The sequence below is a fragment of the Letharia lupina genome (genome assembly GCF_014066315.1).
Source record: "Letharia lupina isolate WasteWater1 chromosome Unknown contig_23, whole genome shotgun sequence".
Lineage (NCBI taxonomy): Eukaryota > Fungi > Ascomycota > Lecanoromycetes > Lecanorales > Parmeliaceae > Letharia > Letharia lupina.
In genome coordinates, this window is record NW_023502992.1 from 472,935 (window position 1) to 497,291 (window position 24,357).

At 31.2% G+C, this 24,357-nt stretch overlaps 3 protein-coding genes across 3 annotated transcripts; 1 reads left to right on the forward strand and 2 right to left on the reverse strand.

Moving 5' to 3' along the window:
- Positions 1-7,491: 7,491 nt before the first annotated feature.
- Positions 7,492-9,541, reverse strand: HO133_006137 (uncharacterized protein; the record flags this gene model as incomplete). The annotated part of the gene is made up of 2 exons (XM_037297039.1): positions 7,492-9,262; positions 9,351-9,541. 2 exons carry the CDS (start codon positions 9,539-9,541, stop codon positions 7,492-7,494), a joined length of 1,962 nt encoding a protein of 653 aa, XP_037147613.1.
- Positions 9,542-10,593: 1,052 nt separating this feature from the next.
- On the forward strand, positions 10,594-11,165 carry HO133_006138 (uncharacterized protein; the record flags this gene model as incomplete). Its single annotated transcript, XM_037297040.1, has 2 exons — positions 10,594-11,000; positions 11,054-11,165. The coding sequence occupies 2 exons, from the start codon at positions 10,594-10,596 to the stop codon at positions 11,163-11,165; spliced, it is 519 nt and encodes a 172-aa protein (XP_037147614.1).
- Positions 11,166-12,829: 1,664 nt separating this feature from the next.
- Positions 12,830-13,559, reverse strand: HO133_006139 (uncharacterized protein; the record flags this gene model as incomplete). Its single annotated transcript, XM_037297041.1, has 2 exons — positions 12,830-13,345; positions 13,410-13,559. The coding sequence occupies 2 exons, from the start codon at positions 13,557-13,559 to the stop codon at positions 12,830-12,832; spliced, it is 666 nt and encodes a 221-aa protein (XP_037147615.1).
- Positions 13,560-24,357: the final 10,798 nt, after the last annotated feature.

Here is a 24,357-nt window from a genome sequence, read left to right on the forward strand (position 1 = left end):
ATAAAATCGATATATATAAAACTAAGTATTTTCGTTTTTTACGTCCTCTATCTTCTAGAGTTAAACTTTATTAAATTTTTATATAACTATTTATTAATCGTTTAAGACGCCGTAAAGAGTATATATATATCGAATTTTATTTTTTCAAGCGCTCTCAAATTCGTAAAGAGTTTATTTTACGATTTTAGATATATTGCGAAGAAATTTTATTTAAATTTATAAGTATAATTACATATTTCTAATAGCGATTAAAGAAGTTTTTAAGAAATTAATTAAAGTCTTAACTAAAATACGATAATAATACGAAATATAAGTACTTTTTACGTAATTTCTAGATAAATAAATATATATCTTATATAAGACTATACTTTTAATATAAAGTAAAGAAATCGTTTTTCTATAGAAGGATATTATAATTTAGATTTAGATTTTTTTAATTTATATACTTTCGATAAGGCTTCTAATATATTCTATATATTATTTATATATATATTCTATAATCTTAGAAAGTTATTTATATATCTCTATATTATCTCTATTAATCTCTAAGATATCGTTTTACTTATTATATATTTTAAATCCTTAATTAATAAGTAATCGCTACTCTTTATTATTCTTTAATACTTATTAATAAATCTTTATTATATTCTATATAGCTTTAGTAAGAGTATATATTATATTATTTTTATAAGTTATTAAACTTTAAGTAAGACTTTTTAATATAAAGTTCTACGTTTTCTCTAGAAGCTTTTAATTTTCTATTAAATATATTACTTCTTTTTTTATATTAGTTAATATAAAAGTAAGTTATTTTATTTAATTCTCTATACATCTAATATAAATTAAATAATTCTTTATATTATTTTAATAATCTTTAATATCGTTAATTATAATATCTAACTATTTATTTATTTAAATTTTATTAAATAATATTTTAAATTAATTAAGTTAAGCTAGTAATTATAAAACTAATAATTAATATATAAATATTATAGATTAATTTATTAGACGCTTAAGGTATATAATTAAAGTTATTTTTAATTCGATAATTCCTTCGATAACTATAATTCTACGATTCTTCTTTTTTCTATAAAGCTTATTAGAGGTTTTCTTCTTCTTCTACTTTTTAATTTATTTATATAGTATATTAAATAGCTCGCTTATACTACTAAGATTCTTAACTATAATATATACATATAAATTTAAAAAATTATTATTAGAGATAAGATTATTCTTAAGAATAGAAAATTTTCATTTTAGTATTAATATTAACGAGTTAAATAATAAAGATTTAGATATAAAGCGATTGCGTAATATAGAAGAATTATTAAATAATATAAAAAAGTCGTTATTTAAGATCTCGTTAATATTACTCTTATTATTATCGTTATTATTTTAATCTATAATCTTATTACTACTAAATATATTATTCTTTCTCTTTTTATTACTTATTCTCTTATTTAGATACTTATAATCTTAATTATAATTTTATAAGTCTTATAGCTTCTTTTTCTTCGCTTATTTATTAATATCCTTTTTCGCTTTATACTTCTATATTATTAGTTTTTAATTATCTATTATTCGAGTCTATAGATCTTTACGTATTTAATAACTATATCTTAATTTAGCGTTCTATTTAAGCTAATAGCGTCTTCGTTCTAGATATTTCTTTATTTAACGATTAATACTATAAAAAGAAAACTCTATATTCTTTATATACTTTTCTTATATTCTTATCTAAAATATACGCATCGACTTCACTTTATATCTCGCTTAATATTTTAAAATAATATTTATAAGAAAGATCTTATCGTCTTTTATTATACGTTTTTCTAAGATAAAATAATAATTAGATTATCTTTTAGAGTAGCGTTTCTTTAATATATAGAGTTAAGATTAAGAGTTAATTAATATAGATTAATTATTATATAGCTTTATAGCGTTAAGATTATTTATCGATAGTAAGTTATTCTTATTACTAGCTGACGATATATATACTCTCTTTTTATCTTTTTTACTTCGCTTATTATTCTTTCTTTTCTTCTAAAAAGACTTTAAGTTATATAGATTCTTCTCTTTTCGCTTATAAAGAGTTATATTTAGATATTACGAGATCGTAGTAATATTAAGAGATATATATATTATAAAAGATAGCTAACTTCTTAATAAAGTAAGGTTAACTTTAGATAATTATAAGACGTCGATTATAGATATTTATATCTTTATAAACTATACAAGTAAAGGCCTATGAATTAAATTCATGAAGTTGAATTCTTCTAAGTTAAATCGAATTTTAGCCCTAGTCCTAAGTTAAATCGAACTCTAATCGCTTACTGTAAAATTAATTTAATCTATATAATATATAAATACATATATATCGAGAGGCGCGCTAAGGCCTAATTAGAAAGGTATATTAAGTGTAAAGAATTAATTCGTAATAATTGTCTATAAAAAATAGAGAAAGGTTATATTCTTATAGTAAGAAGTATCGAAATATCGGAAAGAAATGAAGATAACATATTAATTAGTGGTATAAATCCCACATTATCTCTTATCGCAGTAAAATCTTTCGAATAATAAAAGAGCTGTTAGAGTAAAATATTGAATGATTTTAATTCGTCTAAATATATATCGTTCGATATTTCTTCTATAGAGATCTAATTAACTATAATCGTCGTAGTAGATTCTTCTCTTATAACGTTATTATAGTAATATATTATATTAATATAATAAGAATAATAGACTAAGTTATAGTGGTGTTCTTCGCTTACTAAGTAATAATTTAATATAGAACCGTGGAGAGTATGTGACGTGGGATCTTAAAGAGCTGAGCCGTGTTTTTGACGATGGTGGCCTTATTACGGCTTGGTTTCTCCGTAGTATTCTCCGCATTTACCTATTGTAGTTCCTCTTCTTACTTCTTCTCTTATAGAGTATTAGATTAAATAACTAGCTAAGTAGCTAACTAAGTAAATAACTAATATAATGTGAGATCTTGAAGAGCTAAGCCGTATTCTTAACGATGATGGTCTTATTACCGCTTAGTTTCTCCGTAGTATTCTCCGCATTTACCTATTATAATTTCTTCTTTTACTTTTTTTCTTATAAAGTATTAGACTAAGTGGCTAGCTAAGTAACTAACTGAGTGGATAATTAATATAACGTGGGATCTTAGAGAGCTAAGCCGTATTCTTGACGATAATAGCCTTATTGCCGCTTGATTTCTCCGCAGTATTCTCCGTATTCGCCTATTATAGATCCTTCTCTTATTTAACTAAGTGCGAGGATATCGAGGGTAAATATATTTATATAGGTGGAATTAATAGAATTAATAGAGTGGTAAAAGAATAATAGTTATATAAATATCTGGAAGGATTATTATTCGATCCCGAACGCGTTTAATATAACTATTATATTTGAATATTAGTTTAACTCATTAATAGTAAGCTAAACTTTATAATTTTTACATCGTTAGAAAGCGTAAACTAATCTCTATAATTTACGAAATTATAAAATAATAGTATTCTTAGAGAGCTCGTTATTTTAGAGTGTAAGACTTCTATATATAGATTTTTAATAATTACGAACGCTAATTTATTTACCCGCGGTGTCTAATCAAAAAGCGTAGACCTAATAAATTGATAATTGGCTACATATATAAATTCAAGGTTTTCTAATTCAGCTCTATCTTATTCTTTTATATATACTAATAGTAAATATATCGATATCTAAAATATATTCTCGCTTAGTTATTTTATATAAGAGATATATATAATAATATTTAGATAGGTGAATACGGTGAATAGATTATTTCTTTATTTTTACTATATCTAAATAAGTAATTATACTAAGATCTAATTAGATAATCGAGCTTTTAGATTAGTAATTTAAATTATAAATTAGTAATTTAAAAGCTCGATTAAGTTTTAGACTACGCATTACCCTATATGGTCAGTTGGTGGCGTTATTACCCTTTTTGGTTTTAAATCAGTCTTTTAAATCAGTTGCTAAACCTCCCTATTGACGCCACGCGAGATCCTAGGCCAACATTTACAGCACAACCACTCAAAACTTCCGTTCTCCCCCGTCCGATAGGCTCAGAACTCAATTAACAAGTCGTTCTGTCTCTGTCCTTTCAGCTTCCATCAAAGATCGATGACCGGCATGAGCAGTCACTGATAGCGGGTTCGGACTCTCAAACTCTCATCCATCTGCGCATCCAGAGACACTTCTGCAACGCATAGAGTGATGGTACTCCAGTAAGAAGGTGGCAGCACGATCTCAGTGAGGCATCTGTCCCTTTCAGCGCAAGCTTTACCAACATCTCGAAACAGTCATCGCCATTATCCTTCGCGAAGAGATCGATTAATGCACACTCCGTGCAGCCCAAGGCATGCCAAGCCCGCTCTATGCTGTGCTACCCATCGACCGAAGCCTGCTTTGCTGGACATGAAAAGCCCATGCTGAGCGTTTCCGGCATGGTGGGGCCCAAACGACCAGGTCGATATTTTCCTTTGCCTTGTATGTGTCTGCAGTGATCATCGCCTGCACAGTATCCGGAGCGCAGGGCCGGCTCTGCCCTCCAAATAAATATTCTATCGTCCTTATGATCATCTGAGCTCTCATGCAAACCACAGAGCCCAAGATTGTCTCCAGGGGAGAAAGCGATAGTCGGCGCACTCGCAGTATCTCCACGCGTCAAGGCGCCCGATAGTCCGGACTACTAGTCCTGACGGCCGGACTAGTCTAAATTGAAGCTATACAAATTGTCTATAGTTCGTTTAAAGCCTGGACTAGTCTAGATAATTTAGACTAGTTTCGAACTATTAGTCTACTTATATAAAGACTCTTCTAAAGCTTTTATTATATTATCTTCTTTTAAAGTATTAATAATAGTATATAGATCTATCTTCGTAAAGATATCTAATTAAAATTATAATTTCAAATACTCTAATAGCTTAATAGTCTCTATTTTAGAATTATTTTTTTAATTTAATATCGTATACTTAGCTCTAGAAAATATATATTTTAACTTTAAGAATATAGTAGAAATTAAGTAAATATTAATGATTATCTTTAATAGTAGAGAATATTAAGTATATTATTAAGGTTCTAATTATTAATCGAATATTATTATTATATTATTGACGAATATAAAAAGATCGCGAATATATAGATCGAGTTTGTTATTGACTATAATTTTCTATTTTTTATTTCTATTCTTTTACTATAAGTTCTTATTTATAATCTCTTTATTAAACTTATTAGAGAAATATCTTATTAGATTAATAGAGAATTGATATTTAGTCTTCTAAAACTTCTTTATTATAGCCTTTATATTTAATTATTATTTAGAATTTTAATTATTAAAATAGCTTTATTTAATTATAGAATTAAGAATAATAGTCGCGATATATATTAATAATCTTTTCGTTTTATTCTAATACTTTAATAGCTTAATAAATTTAATTTAAAGAGATTTATATATAAATTTATAATTAGCGAATTACTTTATAACGTTTTTAAATATATTAGTTAAAAAGTTTATAATAGAAAGAACTTCTTTTAGAGTAACTTAATAATCTTTCGTTATCTTAATAGCGTTATAAAAATTATATAGAAAATTACGAATATAAATAAGCGTTTTCCACTCTTTAATAGTTAGTAGATTCTTTTAAAGATTAGTTTTCTTATTAATAATAGTTATAATAATAGTCTTAATTTTTTCGATAGCCTAATTAAGTATTAAGTATTAAGAGTTTTATTATATTTTATTATTATATCGTAATATAAGATCTTTAATTCGATTTTTAAAGAATTATATTCGCTAAGAACTTTCTATAATTCAAATAATAATATTATATAATTTATCGAAAGATTTTAATTTACGCTATTACTTTAACTAGATATCGAAAGAAGATATAATCTTATTCTTTAAGTACTTATAATTATTAATTATTTTTTTAAAGAGAAAGTTTTAAATTACTAGATTAATTATATAGTTATTATATTAAAGATAATATTACTTAGTATTATAGAAGACTCTCTTTTTATTTAACGAAGTAGTAATAGTAGCGATAAGAGTATTATTATTATAAGCGTTATTTATAATAAAATATCTTAATTTATTATAAATCTTATAGTTATTAAGTATATTAAGGATAATTATAATTTAATTTAAGTTTAAATATTTTCTTTATAGCTCTTAAAGGGCGAGAGTAATAGTGTGTAACTTCGATTTTTTATTTATAAAATATACTATTATAGCTAATAGTTTAAGATGATTTAATAATATCTATATATTATATATAATATAAATATTTAAAAGAGCTATAGCTAGTATATATCGTAATCGCTTTTTTTTTTCTTAAAAAAATCTTTTATATATATCTTAATAATAGAATTAGATTTTAAAAGTATTCGATTAATAACGAGATTAACGTATTTAAGAAATATTCGAAATTCTATATTTCTAACTTATTTAAAAGGAAGATTTGAAGTTATAGTCTATTAAAGATATAGATATTTTAGAGTATTCTTATCTAGATTAATATCTATTAACTTCGCTCTTCTTTTCTCTTTTAGTTATATATTAACTTTTACTCTATAAAGTATAGCTATATTATTATCTATTTTATCTTATATTCTCTTTTTAGCTATTATATTAATTATAGAATTAATAAAGTAATTTTTCTTTAAATGCTAAGAGATAGCTTTTAAGTTATTACTATAATTATAGATCTTTAAGTATTAATTATAGACGAATTTATTATCGCGTATAATTCTATATTTATAAATTATAGAGGTTTTAGTTTTTTATCTCTTATTAGATATCTCTAATATCTAAGAGATATTAGACTTCGAGTTTAGTATTTATAGTAAATCTAATATAAAATTCTCGAATTCGAAGAATATAAAGGTATTTTCTCTATTATTAAGTCTTTTTATAGATTTAATAAATATCTTATTAAGTATTAAATAATTATTTAAGATCTAAGAAATAGATCGTTTCTTTAGCTTAATCTTAGAAATTATTAATCTTTAAGAGTCGATATTTCGTATACGCTTAATAATCTTATTATTAAAGGTTACGAACTTTATAGTAATATTAAATAGATTAATAGTAATAGTAAGAGTCTTTAATAGCTCGAAATCGCTATTATTATATATTATAATAATATATATATTAAATAAAGAATAACTGTTTATATGACGTGTCTTAGAGAAAAAATCTAGTCTTTAATTACTATTAAAAATACGTCTATTAGACTTAAAAATATACGCTTATAAATTAATTATTAAACTATTAAGACTAATAATCCTAGATTAATTTATTAAATACCTGGACTAATCTAGGATTATTAATAAAATCATTGGATTAATCTGAACTATTGGTTTAGTAGACTAGTCCAGACTAATAGTCCGATAAATAGTCCAGGACTATCGGGCGCCTTGCCACGCGTCCGCCACTCTGGGCGACGTCGTCTTCGTTCACAATCCATACTCCTCGACATGAAGATGGATACCCTGCGCACCGGTACCTTTATGAACTGCCCGTTCATCTGATAACGTAGCTACACAATTTCGTACCGTGGAGGTCAGGCCCTTGCCCCCACAGACTATAACGGAGGTTTCTCCTGCCGACGCCTCAACGGGTTTGCGCACAAAGCTCGCAAGACTTGGTCTCCCGAATGTATACTGGACTGAGCTGCCTTTCTCAGGACTACGATCGTGGTGTCCTTTGTTAACTCTGATCCCCACACTATGCTCCTCTCCTTCTATCGAGCCTTCGATTTTGGAATCAACAACGACCTTGTCGAAGCTAAAGGACGATCGTTCTGTCTTCGTTTGCATCAGAGTCTTAGCAAGCGTGTCGAAAGAGCTGAAATTCGACGGATTGCCGATTTTCAATGCAGCGTCGTCTTCACAGGCTGGATCCTCCTCATTGCTTGTGACGGCAACCATGATATGCAACGAAACCTTCGGATTAGAAGCTGCAGCGAGCAGCCGTGAAACGTAGCCGTCGATGTGCGATTTATACCTAATCAATAAAAGGCAGTCAATCCTCCTTACGCAGCAAGGGTCTTTGAGGACAGTGTCAAGAATTGGGAGGGTAAATGAGGCACCGGTGGATGCGGAGATGAGAACGAGAGTCTCATAAGTGTTCCAAGTTGGAAGGTTGCCGAAGGGACCTGTCAGGAAGGCTGTCACCGCAGCTGAGGAGGTGGCCTGGGAGGAAACAGCCCGTCGGAATAGCTTTCGTGTGAAACCAGAGCGAGCGCGTATGATCAATTGCACTTTGTTGGGGCTCTTCTCGCGATTTCCTCCATCCGGGATGTTTGCGATTGTGAAAGGGTGCGATTCCAGAGGTCCTAAGGTTGGGCACCACAAGAGCACGTGCTGCCCAGCCTTCCAAGAAAACCCAACATCATGGACAGTCAGCACTGTGATTTCTCCAGCCAAAGCCTGTATTTCCGCGGAGTGGCCTAGTCGCTTGCCTGCAATCAAGCCGAACGTCTTTTTCCGAATGGCAATGTTACGGCAGAGCAAGATACAGAATTGGTACACTCGACCAGAAAGTGCGAAAGCCACTGCCATCCAGACGTTATATGATGCATACGCAGGCACGTGGCTATGCAATAGCCACAGGAAAACGCCGGCTGAGAGGATATGCTGAAGCACAAAGAATTCGTAGCACAGACGCCGGAGAGGGATGAGAGAGCTGATCGTAGTCCAGGCCAATACTGCCCAAAGTCCAAAGCCGTACTTGACCATCGGCATCATCGCCAATTCAATGCGAACGAAATCCGCCCGCACCCATTCACTTAAGAAAAATGAGCCGTGGATTGTGACCGTCACAAAAAGGGTTCTAGACACCCATCTATGCAGCCAATTCATATCGACATAAGATGATCCGAGAAGGTAGCTGGCAATGTTGACTTTGCCAGCCAGGAGAAAGATAAAAGGGACCTGTGTGACAGACACCCATGCCGCTCTAAATCCCACACGCTCCCAATAATATGCATCGTGGATAATAGACCCTGTTGTCAGGAACAAGGCAATGATGATCCAGTATGTAAGTATGACCAGCGACGGCCCTAGAGGCGGAGGAGTCAACCACGCGCAGCCCGGCCGGATGAAGTGGACCACTTGAGGATAAGACACTTCTCTGAAGATTGCGACTGATGTGGCATATGCTCGGGACGCCAAATCCCGAGGTCTCGTAGGATGAGAAAGGGAAAGCGCACGCGATGACCGTTTACTTGAAAAGAGCACAATCAGCATCGTTTCCCAAGGCTGCGGCTTAAGGGCCCGAGATCGCAGGCCGTCAGGTAAGGCAGGATACTGACCGTGACCAAGACTCGAAGGCTCCAAGACCTTTGAGGAACAATGCAGACGCGAAGAAGGCGGCGACGAGGTACCAGTACATGCGAGCCAGCATCTGGTTAAGCGGCCGAAACATGCCATCTGAGCCCATATCCATCCCCGTGCCCTCCATACCAGACATGCTATCAAGATTAGCCATGGAGGATGAGTCCATGTTCTCTTTCTCAATTCTTGAGCCGAGTCGTTTGCTTAGAATCTAAACTGTGGAAGACGCTGACGGCAAAAGGTGAAATAGGTAGCAGCTAATCGTATGGGAACACGCTTAAGTGTAGCGTGTTCCCATACGATTATTCTACGTCAGATGGTGCTTTGATGAAATTTGCCACATGGCGACACTCTTTGCTGAGTGAGGGACCGAAAGGGTCCGATCATCTCTCGTCTCGTTCAACTGCACATCGGCAGCAAGTGATAAAATACTAAAGTGGTATCATAACGGTCGGTTTACGGATATATCTTTCGGACCGTTTACACTAGCTTCATGTCGACGCCCTGCAGAAACTTGCTCAAACCCACGCAAATAATCCGCAAAGTCTCCGTCACTTCCCAGAGCACGTTTCAATGCAACGTGGGTATCTAGTGCATGTTCACAGGGTCCAAGGGAACACGCGACCGAGGCAGACCGATCTCCGGTACGCTACCAAAGCCACGGTATAGGTTGCCATATCCGCCCTGATGCTCATATTATTTATTCTCCGGCTTGTCTATCGGCCAATAAGCAATAAGACGGCATTGCTTTCGATCGTCCATTGCTCACCGGCTTTGAATGGCATCCAACGTCGATGACATCTTTTACCGCCCCTCTTCCCGAAAACCTTCTCAAACCCTCTCACATCTGACCATTGAAGGATGACAAACCAGTCTCCTCTGCTGCTTCATCGTGCTCGGCCGAGACGTTACTTTATAGATCAGATACATGCAATCGCCATCAATGTCATGCCGTCCTCTGGGCATCGGCCTCGTTCGCCGCATGTTTCTGCTATTCGTTTGGGGACCCATGCTGACTACGTCTCCTTCTCCACATACGCTCCTAGTGCTCCAGCAAAACATCTCTGATGAAATGAATATTTTCCATCTTGATGCACCTGTGTTGTCTATCAATTCTCACGTCTCCAATATCACTCACTTCATCACACCGACATGATGGATATGTCCTCTTCGTCTTCCGCATCCATGCCCATGCCCTCCTCAAGTTCCATTACAGCCACGATGTCTATGTCCACCATGCAAATGGTCTTTTACACCTCTACCACTACACCGCTCTATTCCACCTCTTGGACACCCTCAACCACGGGGCAGTACGCTGGCACCTGTATCTTCCTAATAGTTCTCGCCACCTTTTTTAGAGCCTTGTTCGCGTTACGGGCGGTCCAAGAGCGGAGATGGCAGCAGATGGAGTCAAGGCGCCGGTACATCATTGCGGGCGCAGATGAGAAAGAGAATGACAGTAGGTCGAGCGCGGATGGGTCGAAGATGAGCGTGTCCAGCGAGCAAAGTAACGAGGGGAGCATGGCTGTCTTGAAGGGGAATGTTTCGGCCGTCCGGCCGTGGAGAACAACGCAAGATGTGCCGCGAGCGTGCTTGGATGTGGTAATTGCTGGGGTTGGGTATCTATTGTAGGTTTCATTTCGGCTCTCTTTTCACCTTGATATTACTGACTATGATTCAGAATGGTGGCAGTCATGAGTCTGAACGTAGGGTACTATATGTCTGTTCTTGGTGGCACATTTCTCGGCAATCTGCTTGCTGGCCGTTTTTCAGCCGCGCCTACAAGCCACTAAAGCCTGAGCCGCGAGGTCGAAGCCGAGAGTATTTGACACTCAAGTATCCATGCGAACACTCCGGATTCACGTGTCATTTTCAACGCCTCAACGGTAACCCTGTCTTACCCCAACGACAACTCATCACCTTAAGCGTTTCGAAATAGGCAGCGAATGATTTTTGAGCAAGGGCAAGAGAAAATAATGACCGAGAGATGGCGCTCTCATTGACAAAAAAAACAACACTAGTAATGTAATGAGGAGACAATTGTGACATACCTTTCGAGCGTCTCCGACATTTCGGACATCTTTGTGATGTTGTCGCGCTTGACTCCAAAGGCAAGCACGACAACGTCAACATCAACAAAGAAATCACCAGCCAGAGCTGTTTGCCTTTTTTCCTGCTCTTAGCCGATTGATTGCTAGCTTTATAGAAAAACAATGGAGCAGCTTCACCATGATCTGGCCACAGATCACAAAGTCATCATACAATGTCTTCGGTCTAGCGTGAGCAGGTTTGCGCATATACCCCGTTACATGGCCGGTAACTTGAACGGATCAGCGGTAAAACTCGCAAACTTGATCAACTAATGTGTTACATACATGTACCGTGTTTTGATAATCAGAGCGCCTGTGTGGCTGCGTGGTCCAAGAACGATGCCATCATGAACAAATATTGGAACAACGCTCGCGAAACAACCGTTTCTTTGGGAGCTGGTATTGGGCTTGCCGAAAACCAGCACTGGCATCTTAGAATACCCTTGCCAATCCAACCATTTATCACCTTCCTTCATTTGGAGCTCAACAGCACTGCCATTACTAGCCACACCCTTTAGTCTATCTTACTCTTTGTCTTTACTCATCATACACCCTTCCCTTCAAGAAATGTGGTCTTTTTGAAATTCTAAAATCACGAAAGTTCCATTCTCAGACTTTAATTATCAAGACGTTTTGAGCAAATCAATTCAAAAATATCTTACCTAATAAGAGGTATAACTTGATCTTGGCATCCTAGATTATTCGGTCTTCTCTCTTCCCTTTGGCTAGATCAAGCACGTTTGTTTCTTTCTCTGCACCTTCTAGTCGACACGGCGACCTCACAGCAGCGAATCCAGCAGTGGTGGATCCTGCATCAATGCTTCACACCATTCAAATCAAAGATACACCTAACGGCCAGAATGAATCAGAGCTAGGGAAGAGGCTAAACCTGGCCGTTGGAGGCAGTGGAGTAATCGGACGCTTGTTGTCGGTTGTAGCTGGGGGGGGGAGATTGGAAACGTGGTCATTGGGTGGGACTCGGCGGGTGTACTCGGACTGACTGGAGTTGGTTGGGTCATACTGTGCGAATAGTGAGGCATGAGAGGCGGTTGTCCAAGCCTTCGGACTGTAAACACTCCTAGAGAATAAGACGCAAACTCTTTATTGATGGAAAGCAGTTGACGTGTATCCTACCGCATCTTCTGCTGTTATCTCCTGGTTAGTCGTGGTGGTTTCATGGCTAAGATTACATGCGTATTGTAAAGCATGTTCTGCTCTTGTTCCCCTTTCATTCCGAATATCACATTATGAGTTTTCTGCCATATAAACGCCATCGACCAACTCACGCGCAGCACGCGGCGTTCTCAGACGAAGTACTTGTCAAAGCAATCGTGGTCAGCAGAGTGCTCGGCTTGAAAAGAGGATTCTTACATGCTTGCAGCGCCCGATGCATCCCAGGAGAAGATGAAAAAGCCAATAAATGCTCCTATGAAAACGCAGACGAGTATGTATCCGTTGTAATACATGGCCAAGAGCATGATCAAGTACGCAACGGAAAACTGCAGCGTGTAGATGCCCGCGCGAATGGCTTGCTGGAGCACGCTTGGGACATGACCAGGTGCTCTCAGCGGTAAAGATCTTTCCCATTCCCCCAGTAAAGGAACAGCCGAATGAGGAGGATCTTCCATGTTGCTGATGTCATTGCTGTCGGCACTACCCTTCCTGTCGGACTTGGAGGTATTGAAAGCACGACCTGCCTCGTAGTCATACGTGGCGTGTTGCTGGATCAGCCGGTCGTATTCGCGCTGCAAGCGGCGCGAGAATTCGAGAAGAAGCACAAGGCCGATGACGCAGATGCATGAGCCGACAAACATGCCTCTTGAGGTTATGTGCCATGTCGTCGATAGGAAGCACGCGTCGAGGGTATACCAGTTCCAGAACATCTATAATAAAATGTAAGTTACGTAAATGAGTATTGGAAAGTCGTGGGCAAAGGACGATACGTACTGAAGATTTGCAATTCACCGAGCTACCCATGTCCATACCGGGCATACCTGGCATGCTCATTTCAGGTGCCCCAGTGGCGGAGCTGGGTATTGGGATACCTGGTGTTTTTGTTACCATGGCCGAACCCATTGAAGTTGTCATCATGTCCATTGCGAGTATGATGGTTCTGTATGTAGGCTGACTTCAGGGAAGCTGTCAGAGGCTCATAACATGTAGCGTAGCCTTGGCGGGAGACGTGGCGATAATTTGCCAGGTAAGCGAAGTGAAGGTGCCAGAAGATGCTTTAAGCAAACGAAATCATGAATGCTGAAGCAGCCAGTCTTCTCACATGAGTGTCTCAGGCACGCTTTCAAATGGAGCTGAGTTGGGGGCGTCGGCACTATCGTTGAGTTTACATCCTTCTAAGTCGAGAAGGGTGGGCCAAAGACGCTTACGCAGGTCTGCAGGGTATGAATCACGGTTCGATCGTTTGTCTTGCTCGTTACAAGGCCATGTCACAACGTGTTTCACTGTAGGGTTGTTTGTCGTTGCATTACCGATCCTTGTAGCAGAAAGTTCGTGTGCGCAATTTTGAGCAAGTATTCGGTGAATCCGGAAAAATACACCGGCGAGCATGTGCGAGAGATGCAACGTGTGTATCTGGAAAAAAATCAAGTTGATTCAGTCTTCTCCGACAAGCAAAGATCTTCATCTAACTGTGGACTTTTTCATGGCACGCCTGTTATTGATTGATAGTAACAGTAGTATCTTGGTCCGTTTTCCTTATTGCTGTTGATCAGAAACACCAGTCACAGCGTTCTAACATCTTTGATGGCCAGATACTCTTTCCTGTGTAAGAAGGCCCCTTCTCTGGATCTTTTCGATTACACTTCTTTCTCAGCAATGTTCGTCCGATAACGCCAGGTCATCAGAACAATGACATCAGCGGCTCATGTCATGTCAATGGCCTCAGGCGCCTCTTTACAGGCCTGGCCCACGAGAAGCAGAACCTTTTCCATCGCTGGGTCAGTTGTTCGGTGTTCGGGCTCATTTGCCTCATACTGTGCCCTTCATAGTCGCGCCTCGGCATTATGGAGGATACCCGGCTCTGCACAAGCGATACTACAACCCTGAGGGTCCCGAGGTCAATTGACACCCCATCTTCCTTATACGTGGTTGTGTCTATCCAGATAGTAGACGAGTGTACCAGCGTTGGCGATTTTCTTCGGGATTTTTGTCCCTTTCCTGCCACACATCCGTCACCGATTGTATAAGACATTTTACGACTCGCATTTTTTCCTTGCTGTAACCTACGTCGGGCTTTGCTTTTGGCATCTTTGTCATTAGGGCCGTTCGTGGGCGTATCTTTGGGCAAACATTGGCGTGGTGGTTATTGTCAATCTTCGGACGTGTGTCCTAGCACAACCAGTCTTCCAGAATTAAGGGTTGATGTCCTGGTTCCTCAACGTTTTCCTGGAGATTCGGCTAACACGGCTCCCTCCGTTCCTCGTCGCCCTCTGTCTTTCTGTCTTTTACACCCATGCTTTCTCTATCGCTTCCAGTCCCCAGTCGGCAAGCGATCGACATAGTCAGAATACCTCAGAGGTGCAAACAGTTAGCTTTTTCGTGCGCTCACATGCAGGATTCACACGCAAGCTCTCATGCTATACAAGCAATAACAATAATAGCCTATACACTTGTAGATAGACGGCCCGAACTGTGGAAACGGTCGTCGCATAGAGAATGAGTACGACACAATCGTTCTTGTTGCTGGGGGCACCGGGAGTACACGCTGGCCCCCGGTACTACAGCACATTTGGCTGGAGATGAAGGAGTATACTACTCGCACGGCAAATTTTAAGCTGCTTTGGGTAATGCGAGACACAGCGTCCCTAGGATGGGTGTCACAGAAGCTAGGGGAAATGTCGCATTTGGCCACTGGAGGGACAGTCATGACGGAATTCTTCGTCACAGGTCAGCCTCAGCCGGAGGAAAGGTTGCCTCTAGGAATATATAAAGGAAAAGCTGAAGCTGGCGATAGATAGGATCCTGGAAAGAAATCATGAGGGAGCTGCACGACCAGTAGTTCGGGCCCGGGCGAATTACAAATTCATACCGAATTAATTGATATATAAAGCTCTAGCTTTATATGGTGTTAAAGGTTTTTTTTACTAATAGAATCATATTTTATATGCAAAACAGCCTTATATGTCAATAGTTCGCAACAGTGGGACTGTGGGTTAGTGGGTTCATTATGAGGCCATAGCAGTGGTGGCTGTTTGATCAGTCGTTCTATTATTATACGATATGCATGCGATATATGATATGCGATAGTAGGGAGATAGGTGGATATAGCGAGTACTATTTATATGGCTACTATATTAGTAGTAGACTCTTTATTTAAATTATTCTCTTTTAGAGTTATATTATTATTCTTCTTTTATAATTAAGTCTATATATATTAATCTTTATTTAACTATTATAAGTATTATTCAACTATTAAAAATATATTCTATACTCTTATATACTTTATAATGGCTCTCGCTATTACTATTAAATCTAAAAAAGCGGTTAAATAAGCTATATCCGCCTTTAAAGTTATTAAAAAGACTTTTAACGCGATTAATAAGGTCTTTAAAGCTAAGAAGGCTATTAAGACTAAAATATCTTTCTCTCGCGAGGAGATCCTTATACGCGAAACGCCATTAAGAATTATTAATTTAGACGAGATTAAGAAAATACTTTCGCTTATTATTAAAGTAGATCTTTAAGAGTTAATAGCTTAGCTATTTAAGGTTTAAGAGAAGCGAAATTATTACTAGCGTTATAAGAATTAGATTTATAAGCTACGCCGCTATTATCGTTATTATTATAATTATAAATATCGTTATTATTACTTAAATATATCGAATTCGAATTTATTTAACTTTAAGTTAGACTAGAAGAAAAGAAGAAGAGTTTTCTTTTATTACTCTAAAGGTAAAAAGCCCTTTTTTAATATTACTAAAAGATTCTAAAGTATAAATATTAAGTACTTTAAGTAAATCTTCTTCGAGATTTTTAAGATTAAAAACTTCGCTAGATTAATCTATATATATATTACTCTAATTAAGAAGAATAAGAATATTAATAGCTATAACTATATAATATATTATTTTTATATATACTCGATAGTCGTTAGTCGCTTTATATATATAGATATAAAGAAAAACTTAAATAAAACTCTTTATACGTATATTATTCGCTTATTACAACTATTTATTATCTATAAATTTAACTTTATCCTCGTTTACTACCTCGCTTTTATTACTATATATATTTAAAATAATTAAAATAACTTTAAGACTTAAAAAGCGAATAATTAGAGTTATAAAGATCTTCTTATATTTAGAGAGACTTATATAAGTAATAATAAGCTAAATATCGATACGCCTAGCCCTAATAAGCCTATTATAGTTAAAGGAAATAGAATTTATAAGAGTTTTAATAGAGGTAACTATATTTGTAAGCGCTACGTCTATATATATATCTATATAATTTATTAATAAAATCACTTAATAGATAAATATTCTAAGACTTAAAACTTAGCTATAAATAACTTTAATTAATTATTATTAAATAATTATATTTTTAAGATAGAATAACTTTTAGAGTATTCATAGGTGTCTTAGTCGCTATAATATATATCTAAGAAGTTTTTATACGCGCTATACAATTTACTAAACTCAGATTTATTCTATTAAAGATCGTTAATAATTAATAACTAATTTAAATAATTAAATAATTACTTAAATCTAATATTTATTAGAATTATTTCGACTATTCTTCAAAAGGGCGTTAAGATAGATTTTCGAGATTATATTCTAATTTATTATAATTAAAATTATCTATTAATATATTAAGCACTCTAAATACTATTAATAAATCTTTAAAAATAGCTTTAATAGTATTATCTAATCGAGGTTAACTCTTAAAACGAGCTTTAATATATCTATTCGTCGCTCGATTTAATATTAAAATACGATAGAGATTAAAGACGAATTTACGATCTCTTATTTTTATATAGTTATTTAATTAATAATAGTATTTAGGCGAAGTAGGGTATATTAGAATATATTATATATAATAATATAATAAAAGTACTATTATAGAAAGACTTAATAGTCTAATTCGTTAAAAGAGATCTTAAAGATATCTTTAGATATATATTTATCGCTATATCTAATTAATAACTATTTAATTTTAATTATAATAAATGCTATTAAAAAGAATAATATCTACTATTTAAACTACGTATATTATTATTTCTATTTAATCTCTTTATAAAGATCTTTATTTAAATTTTAATCGCGATTTTTTTATAGAAAGTAGTACTCTACTATTTAGACGATTTCTTCGTAATTCTTTTACTAAATAATAATATAATTATATGTATTTAGTAGTTCGATTAGCTATATAGCGAATTAGATCTTTAAATTAATTATATAAAGAACGTTATAGATTTTATAGTCGAGTTTCTAGAAATTAAATTCGATAATATTTATATAAAGATGAGACTTTCTTTGGATAAGCTAGCTAAAATAAGAATTATGATTAAAAACCTTCTAAAAAAAGGTAATTATCTTATATTAGGAGCTCGAGTTAGCGATTAACTTTATCTTTTTTACTATTAAAATTATAATTTTAGAAAGAGTATTCTTAAGATAACTTTTTAATATTCTTCGAAGGTCTATGATAATTATATAAATTATAGGTAATATAAGAGTAGACTTATTATAGTGGGATATCTTTCTAAAGTACTAAAATAGCGTTATCTTAATACGCTATATTAATAGTCGAGTTATGTAATATATATAAATTAATATATCTGAAAAATTCGATATAAGAGGTTATATTTTAGACTATCTCGATTATATCTAATTAATTTAACTTAAAAACGTTTTTAGCATTAAAATAGCCATACGTTACTATTTTAAAGATATATAATTTAAAGAAATAAAGGTCGTTTATTACGCGATAAAGCTATAATTATCTTAATTATAAGAATCTTACTTAGTTCTCTACTATAATAATGACGTATATATTAATAAATTATATAAATCCTTTATATACGAGCTAGTTATAATCTTATTACGCGATATAGCTATACTAATAGCTACTTATAATATTATAATAATATTTACTTAAATATCTACGAAGACTAATTAGCTAGTCGATAATCTATTATATTTTTAATATCGAAAAATCGCTAACGTATATTTATAGCTGAGAGATTTTATATCTCTACTAAAATAGGGCGAGATCTATTAGAATATTAATATAATTAGATCGTACTATCTTAAGAGACTATACGACTTCTCTAATAGAGACTTATTATTAAAATTAGAAAGATATATATAACTTTAATAAGATCCTACACTATCTATTACGCACTTATAGGAGTCTAATCTCTCTTTTTAATAACTATAAATATTCTTATAGACTAGATTATTAATCTAAGTACTCGCCGCGTTAAGTCGAAATCTATAAAGATATATCTTATCGACCTTAGATTAGTTTATATAGATATAAAGTTCGATAATCTCTTAATATTTTATTATTTTTAATTATAATACATTATTATAGATAGTCGACGTCTTTATAGCGAAGCTAATATAAAAGAAAGACGTTTAATCACTAAGAATCTCTTATTTTAAATCCTTTCTTATTTCGATAAGTTAATCTATATCGAGGCGACGCTATATATATCCTTTTATCTTATCTTCGCGATATTCCTACGCGTAGATAAATTTACTTATAATAAATAAGATCTTTAATAAAAGAACTTCGACGAATGATTTCTTATACGTCACTCGATGAGGCTATTCGATAATTACCTAAAATTTACACTTTTAATATCTAAAACGAACTTATTTTATTATAAAATTATACTTATAATAGCTATATTAGACGATAATATATACGCAGTTAAAGTCTTATAATATCTCTTTAGATAAAAAATCCTATCTAATATACCGCTATTTTAGCTAAGAGACTTCTTCTTTACTAAAAAGATTATTATTAATAATCTTCGCGAGGTATTAACATTACTTAATATTAAGGGCTATTATTTAGATTATTTCTTTTATAGAGAAATTATAATATTAGTATATAACGTCGACTTTAATAATAATAAGATCTAATTATTAGGCCGTTAAAAGTCAGATTTCTATTATCTATATATCGTTATTTATTTAGCCTATATATTTAGAGCATTACTACGATACTAGCACCTTCCAATCCATTCGCGCTAGTGCTATTAATTTCTACTACTTACTACAATAAATATCATTAGAAATCCTTCTTAAGACCTTTACTCTCTTAAATAATATCTTAGATTTAGAAGTTTTTCTAGCGCTAAAGAGCCTTTTTTAAAGCTATTTATATATTTAAATATCTAAAAAGATCTTAGTTACTCTAGTATTAGATATACTTAATTATATATCTATAAATCTACTTATATATACGAGATTTCTATATAGCTTTACTATTTACGAATACTAATCGCAATAGTAAGATTATAGATTAATAAGTCTATTATAAGACTATAGTAGTAATGATTATTTGATTAGCTATTTCATTATTATACGATATATATACGATATACGATATACGATAGTAGGAAGATAAGTGAATATAGCGAGTATTATTTATATAACTACTGTATTAGTAGTAGACTCTTTATTCGAATTATTCTCTTTCAGAGTTATATTATTATTCTCTCTCCTACTTACATCTATATATAGCTTCACTTCAGGTTATATCGCTTAGACATAGAAGTTTTTCTAGCGCTAGAGGGCTTTTTTCGAGACTATTTACATATTCAAATATCTAAAAAGATCTTAGCTGCCTTAGTATTGAATATATCTAATTATATATCTATAAATCTACTTATACATACGAGATTTCTGTATGGCCTTACTGTTTACGAATATTAAGCTTTACTACTATTGCCGCTAGTTAGTAAGCTGAGAATTAGAGGATAGATAGCGTATTATCTATCAAATTAGTACGCGTAAGAACGTATTTCTTTAGTATATTCTTTATCTATTCATCTACTATAAGACTATAAAGAACGATCTCGAGTTAAATGCGTAAGGGTAACGAAGAATAATAGATATAATAGTCGAAATAGTATATATAGAATAAGTATAAAATGACTAAATCGATTATATATAAAATAAGTATAAAAAGACTAAAATAATAAGATTAAGATAATTAAAGTAGATACTTAATTAACTATATAGATAACTAAGTAATCTTTATACTCTCTTAGAAATATTAGCTTTATATAATTAAACTCTTAGTTATTTTAAAATAATTATTTAAAATTATACTTTATATATAAAATAGTCTTATAGTTAACTACGACTTTATATATTAATTAATTTAATATCTTAAACTATAAGATTCTTAATATTTTTATATCTCTTATTAAAAAAATAGACTATAAATTTATAAGTTATTAATATTTAAGATATAAATTTATAAGTTATTATTTTCTAAGATATGAAAATATAAGTTATTACTAATATTTCTATATCTATAAATTATTAGAAGAGTATTTTAGAGTATTTTAGACTATCTATTCTAATTATTAATAACTCGAATCATCGCTAAAGAGTTAAATAGTAGTATTTATATTTCACGCTATAGATATTCTTAAGAAACTTCGTAGAGTCTTCGAAGAAATAATTTCTAATATTAACTCGCTCTATAGATAATAACTTATAAAATTATATCTCTATTAATAATATCTTATAAAATTATATCTCTATTAATAATATCTTATAAATTTATATTCTATTAAGATATGAAAATATAAGATAGAATATAATTTTATAAGAATCTTATAGTTTATAGTATGAAAATATAATTCGCTCGTTCGAGTCTATAGTATTTAAGATAACTTAATCTAATTAAAAGAATATCTAAATTAAGTTATTACTTAATTTTTAATCTTAAGACTTCGAATTTTTAATAAAGAAGTAGATGAAAATTTAGTAGCCGGAAAGGTATGGTATTTGATATGGGATTTAGGCAATTTTCGAGATACCATTCCAAAAGATATAGGATATTTTCAATCCCACTCGGTATTTTTTACATAAATTACCGTATTTTAAAATTGTCCCGTATAGAAGAGATTAGCCTCGTTATAGAGCTTTAAGAATTATAAGATTTTATAAATAGATTATATAGATATAAATTTTCAAAGAAAAGAGATAAAAGTTGAAAAATTCTGAGTCCAAAAAATCCCATACCTTTCCGGCCAGTAGATGAAATACGATTCTCGAGCGAATAAATAAGAAGAGGCTTATAGATATTATAGGCGAAGAAAGAAATATTAAGATATTACTAAGCGAGGTATATAGAAACTTTACTTGCTACGAGTAATTAAAGATTGAAAAGAAGAAGATAAAGCTCTTTAGTACTATTCTTGATAGGGTGTATGCGATTTTCCCTACGCTAAGAATTACGAATCTTTATATATATACTACCTCTAATTATATATAGTATTTTATAGAATTCTTAATAAAAGCTTTCGACTAATAGTCTATCTCGTTAAATTTTATTTAAATTATTATTAAATATAAATAGAAGATAGAATCGTTATATAGATATTATAATAGCTATTTTATTCTTTTAATTAAGTTAGAATTAAAGTTATTTAATTAATAATATAATATAAATATATAGAGAAACTCTTCTATTATATTTATAAACTATATTATTATTACTATATTATATAAATAGTATTTTAACTCTAAAAAGTCTTTTATAAGAAAAAGAGATATAATTATTCTATTAATTATTAATAATATATAATCTTTATTCTTTTTAAATATAATTATAAGAGAAGATAATATAGATAATATAGATAATATAATAATAATAAATATATCTATTATATCTATTTTTAAAATACTTAGTTAAAATCTTATTATTAAATCTTATATATCGATTATATTAATATTAAGACTTAATAAATTAAAGTCTTTTAAATAATAATATCTTAATTTAATAGAGTTTAATTCGCCGCTATCGAGTTAATTAATCGAGTTTTTAAATAATAAATTATTATTAAATTTCTTAATTAGTAAATAACGCTTTATATATATAAAAGAGATAATATTTACTTAAATACTTATTAATAAAAGTCTAGCTTTTATAAGATAATCGAAAAGTTTATATATTTATTACTCTTTCTAATTTAATTTATTATTAAAATACGAGTATCGATAGTAATTTAATTTAATAATTAATCAAATTCTTAACTTAATTTATAGATAATAATTAATAAGAAGAAGAATAAAGAGAAAATAAAACGTTAATAGAAGGCTTTAAATATTATAAATATTTTAAAAAATTAATAATCTTATATATAGAAAAAATATTAAAAAATATAAAAATCGAAAGAAAAAAACGAGGCTATTTTATATTTTTATTATTTAGAAAAATATTATTAAAGTTAATTCGTTTAATAAGAATAAGATAAAAATTATACTATATAAAATTAATATAAAATTATTTTAAGAGAGTAAAAAGATTATAGTTAATATTAAGATTAAGAGATATTACTTAAATAGCGAGTCTTTCTCTCTATATTCATTATTAATAATTTAAAATAATAAAGTTTATAAATATATTATATCGCTTAAATATATATTATATTATCGAGTTTCTTTAATTATAATATTATTATATAAACTATTTATTATAATTAAATAGAAGTAATTTAACATTTAAAAGATTAATATAAATAAATATAATTTTTAAAAAATTATTAAATTAGAAGTATAAGAAAGAGCTCTAACTTAGTTTAATATATTTATATATTTATAATAAATCTAGCGTTATTAAGAAAGAGCTTATTATTAATAAAATTATCTTTATATTAATTATATATAGCTATTAAAACTAGTATAGAGATATATTATATAGATAAAATTAATAGAAAGAAGATATAATATAATAGAAGATATCTTTATTAAGATATTAGATTATAGAATTAAGTAGTATATTAAGAATACGCTTATAATAATAGCGATAAAGCTTAAAGTAATAGATTTATAAATCTTTTCGATATTCTAATTAGCTCGAATTCTATTAAATAATTACTTTATATCTAGATTAGAAAGAATAAGAGTAATTTTATTTTCGCTATTAGATATAATATTCGAGCTTAGTAAAAGTATATTAAAAAGAATTATAATAATTAAAATTACTCTAAATCTATTTATTATATTAACTTCGCTAAGAACGTATAAAGATATTATTCTCTTATTTTATTAAATATAATAAGCTAAATAATAATTATTAAGAAGAACTATAACGATAGACTTATTATAAAGCGATCGTTTATAAATTAATTAATGAATGATAAAAAAATAAGTTAAAGCTTAAATAGAATTAAAAAATAAGAAAAATAAGAATATCTAGTAGTTTATTCTTATAATATTTATGATTCTAATTATTATTCTAATTATTACTATTAATAAGAAGATAAATAGCTATATTAAATTACTCTTTATATTCTCTCTCTCTTAATAAAAAATAAAAAATATATTCTATATATCTTAATCGAATTATTATATAAATATAAAAATTCTAATTAAGATATCTTATATATATATTATTTTATTATATAATATTATAAATATATTATAATATAATATATATTATTAAGATCTTAAATCTATACTAATAAAAGAATATAATATTTAACTATATTTATATTATACTCGAGTACGATATAATATTACTTAATATAAAATATCTTATAGAATATAAAATATCTTATAGAATATAATATATCTTTTTAGCTAATAAATACTCTTATAAATTATAAGATTATACTCGTTAAATTATATATATATTAACTTATTTAAATACGATATAGATTACTTATTTAAATACGCGAGTAACTATT